General features: G+C 37.0%; 1 protein-coding gene across 1 annotated transcript in view; it reads left to right on the top strand.

Annotated features, from left to right (window-relative positions):
- Positions 1 to 4694, top strand: part of LOC106874309 (E3 ubiquitin-protein ligase RNF166) — a 22358-nt gene that overhangs the window by 12385 nt on the left and 5279 nt on the right. Inside the window, exon 3 of the mRNA XM_014921996.2 lies at positions 3545 to 3763. Coding sequence (XP_014777482.1) covers positions 3545 to 3763 — 219 coding nt within the window. The remainder of the gene's footprint in view (positions 1 to 3544; positions 3764 to 4694) is intronic.

Below are 4694 nucleotides of genomic sequence, written 5' to 3'. Positions count from 1 at the left end.
CCTGTCTTTCTGAGTGCATGTTACTCTCTCTAGTGGTAGCAATGATATCTGACCCTAGACACCAATTTAAAAATGAAACCTAGGAGCAAAATGTGATTCTTCGACATGACAGTGAAGGTGGAGGTCCCTAACAAGAACTCATTAAAACTGTGACAGCTCATCCGACCCAGACTGGAAAGGGCGTCCAAAAATATTACATCATCATCATCATCATTGAAATGTTCACGTTTCCCTGCTTTCATTGGTCAGATTTTGTTATGGCTGAATGCTCTTCCTGTTGCCAACCCTTACCTATTTCCAAATAAAGTAATATCTCTTCATGGCCAGACATGATTTTTGTAGGAGACTAGAAACAAATGACATTGCTTGTGTGATGGTAGCACTCATTTACAACTCTTATATGTTGTCAAAATATGGGGAGACACACACACACACATTTTTTGTTAAGAAAACAAGCTTGCTTCAGTCTGTTTATCTGACAGTAGGTGTCACCTTATTCTACTTGACTAACTATTTCTAAACAATTAGTTTGTGTTACTTTAATCCTTGTGATACCAACCTGGCTGAAACCAGTTCTGGCTCTTTAGTACAAATGTCTTGTTTTCATATGTTTTGAATGAAAATCTTCCACCAAACCTTAGTCACAATTTATGTTCCTAACACAAGCTTAATGATAATGAACTTATTTTATTAAATTCTTTGTTATATTTAAAATTAATTGAAAGAAACACAGGACATCTCAACAGAAATATGGTGACAAAGGGTTAAACATAGGTTTTTTTATTTTCATAACTTTCATTCATTATATTTGGTGACCTTGCAAAACTGTTAGTATGCCAGGCAAAATGTCATGCACCTTGGCCCACATGCTAACGATTCTGCCTGGTTAACAACATTTCATCTACCTTTGCATTGTGAGTTCACGTTTTGCTGAGGTTGACCTTGTTTTTCATCCTTTTCGGGTCACTGAAATAAGTACTGCTAGGTGCAGGTGTGACTGTGTGGTAGGTAGCTTGCTTCCCAACTAGATGTTTCTGGGTTCAGTCCCACTGCATGGTACCTTGGACAAGTGTCTTCTATTATAGTCTCAGGTTGACCAAAGCCTTGTGAGTGGATTTGGTAGAAGGAAACTGGAAGGAGCCCATTGTATATGTATATATATATATATATATATAAAGAAGCATTGGTTATAGAACAAACATTAAATTTGGGTCAATGACTTTACATACAACCCCACCCTTCAAACATTTAATCATATATAAAATATCACCACGGTTTTCAAACACATAAAAGATAATACGTATAGATAAAACCACAGAAGGTAAAAATATATAATCGAATAAAATACAAAAAGAGTTGCCTATCAAAAATGTTAAATATAAACGGCTAAGAAATTCGTAAACTACCAAAAAACCTAATAGACAAATATAAAATAAAGATAAAAATAAAATAAAATAAATGTCCACCGACTAAAAAAGTTTTATCAGACGATTAAAATATTAAATAAAAGATTTTTTTTTTATTAGAAAATTAAAAAAAAAATATTTGAAAAAAGTCTTACACTTCCTTCTTACAAGTACGTCCAAAAGTTTATAATAAACAGACTTCCACAGGTCAAATTCAACATTCACATATATCTATGGCGATTTCAGGAGGTTACCACCACAGTTTATTTACACTAAAATATGTATGCGCGCACACACACACATAGATACTTGATACTTTGATATGTTTCAGCCAGTATAAACACACACACACACACATATATACATGCACACACATACATAGACCTGTCTGTATGAGTTAGAACCATCTAAGGGATATTAAATATCCAATATACCACTTGATGTGTACCTACGTATTTATATCCAAGTGCTTACTATTGCAGAGCAATATCGCAATTGAATACTAGGTATGGGTGGGGGTAAATTAGAAATTTACCCAGGGATTTATAAGGCAAATAAGAAAATGGAGAGGATATCCAATCGACAAACATCAGCCTGTAAACATTCTATTATATCTATTTATTACTTGATTACAATCATATGTGTAAGTGATCCAAGTAAACGAATGAAATAAGCCAATAAATACATCAATGAACAGAAAGAAATGAGTAAGAATAGATGAGTGTACAAATACTAAACTCTTACAGCTGTTTCTACCATGAGGCTGCCAAATCTTCCGAGTTATCCTCATCACGTCAGTGATATACAGGGGTGAACAAACATTGGACAGGGATTGGACAATGGTTGAGCCCCAAGGCTTCATCAGAGAGACCAAATGTTAGGAAACTAATATGTGGGAAAGTAAGTTAAAATAATAAAGTAAAATAAAATAAAATAATATAATAGAAATAGTAAAGGAATGGTAAGAACTTCATTTTAAGGTGCTATTATAGTCCATGGTATTACATCTTGTGGTAAATAAAGTCACTTTCAGGAGAAATTTCCACAGGCTGTGGGTTACATCATGTTTCAATTATACTGGGGAAAACAGCGAGGGTAACATGTTGTGTAGTGAGTTTAACGATATGGTCCAGATCTCAGGGGTCAGAAGTTAGAGGCTAACCACAATTTAATAGATAGAGCATTATAAAAGGAGTTGGCAGAAATAACTTAAATTGAACCTGTTTGGGGAGATTCAATATGTAAGTATATCAATGAAAGAAAAAATAGGTAAAACCTTAATGTGATGTTATTATTTGTTACTTATTAACAAAAACCTAATCCCAATACCCCTATGGGTAGTAGGGTGAGGTCAAAGTCAATCCTACAACTTAATTGGTCAGCTAATATTTGAAAACAATGGCATTGTTCAGGTCTGTTAAAACCCATCAATAAATTATATTTCTATTTATTTATGTATTTATTGGCTTATTTCATTCGTTTACTTGGATCACTCACACATATGATTGTAATCAAATAAGAAATAGACATAATTGAATGTTTACTGGCTGATGTTTGTCAATTGTTTATCCTCTTCATTTTCTTATTTGCCTTATATATATATATATATATATATATACACATATATATACATACACACACACACATACATACATATATATATATATATATACACATACATAGTTATATGTATGCATGTATATATGTAGTATTTGTGTCTGTGCTTGTGTCCCCACCATCGCTTGACAATTGATATTGGTGTGTTTATGTCCCTGTAACTTAGCAGTTTGGCAAAAGAGACCGATAGAGTAAGCGCTAGGCTTACAAAGAATAAGTCCTAGGGTGGATTTGTTCAACTAAAGGCAGTGCTCCAGCATGGCCACAGCCAAATGACTGGAACAAAGTAAAAGAATAAAAGAACAAAAGAATAACCGCTGGGGTCAATGTAATTGACTTGCGCCCTCCCTCAAAATCATAGGCCTTGTGCCTAGAGTAGGAAGGATTATTTGGCAGTAATTAGTCTTAATTAGCATAGCAATGATTCTTTATCACCAATGGTTATGTGCCAATGCTATTCTGCCATTAATGGTTTTGTGCCAATTATTGTTTTCCTTTCCTTTCTTTCTCTTCTATTGCAGATGAGTCTCTCCAAGTTGAAGCAACACTCAATGCAATGCAGCAAGATGGACAAAAAAATGCCCCAGTTTAAACCTGTAGCTCCTACCTCACAACCCTGTCCTAGTAATGTCCCCAACAGATCAACGTTCCAATGTCCTTACTGTGGTGTCCGTAATCTCGACTGCCCATCTTTTGTCCAACACTGTCTCACGCATCATTCAACCAGCAATGCCAAAGTTGTAAGTCTTCAGCATTTTCTTTCCTTCTTTACTTTGTTGTCATAAAAAGAATGTACCAGTAATATACTGGTACAGCTCAGTGGTCAATGAGGGTCAGAGGTCATATAGCTGGGACTAATTAACCAACCAAATCAGAGAGAGGCTTAAACTGAGCTTATCAGTCCATCAGTGCTAATTGGTACTCCGTTGACGAGTGTTCCAGTTGATACAATCAACAGAAGAGCCTGCTTGTGGAATTAACGTGCAAGTGGCTGAGTACTCCACAGACGTGCATACCCTTAACGTAGTTCTCAGGGAGAATCAGTGTAACACAGAATGTGAAAAGGCTGGCCCCTTTGAAATACAGGTCCTACTTATTTTTGCCAGTAGAGTGGACTGGATCAATGTGAAATAAAGTGTCTTGCTCAAGGACACAATGTTTCATCAGAAATTGAACTCACACCTTTCTGATCATGAGCCGAATGCCCTAACCACTGAGCCATGTGCCTTCACACCCATCAGTGCAACAATTACTGACAGTACTGAGTGGTATGACCTCTTATCATTCATCATCATCATCGTCGTTGTTTAATGTCCGCTTTGCATGGGTTGGACAGTTTGACTGAGGACTGGCGAACCAGATGGCTACACCAGGTTCCAATCTGATCTGGCAGAGTTTCTACAGCTGGATGCCCTTCCTAACGCCAACCACTCCAAGAGTGTAGTGGGTGCTCATGACTGGCCCTCATGCCACCGGCATGAGGGCCAGTCAGGCAGTTCTGGCAATGACCACGCTCAAAGGTGTTTTTACGTGCTACCTGCACGGGAGCCAGTCCAGCGGCACTCGCAATGACCACGCTCGAATGTTGTTTTCCACGTGCCACTGGCACATGTGCTGGTTGCTGGCAACGACTATGCTCGAATGGGCCAATAAGCCATTTTTACAGATATA

This window comes from Octopus bimaculoides, chromosome 1, assembly GCF_001194135.2.
Source record: "Octopus bimaculoides isolate UCB-OBI-ISO-001 chromosome 1, ASM119413v2, whole genome shotgun sequence".
Taxonomy (NCBI): domain Eukaryota; kingdom Metazoa; phylum Mollusca; class Cephalopoda; order Octopoda; family Octopodidae; genus Octopus; species Octopus bimaculoides.
The sequence above is the reverse complement of the archived record's forward strand: the minus strand, read 5'-3'. Positions and strand labels throughout refer to the sequence as shown.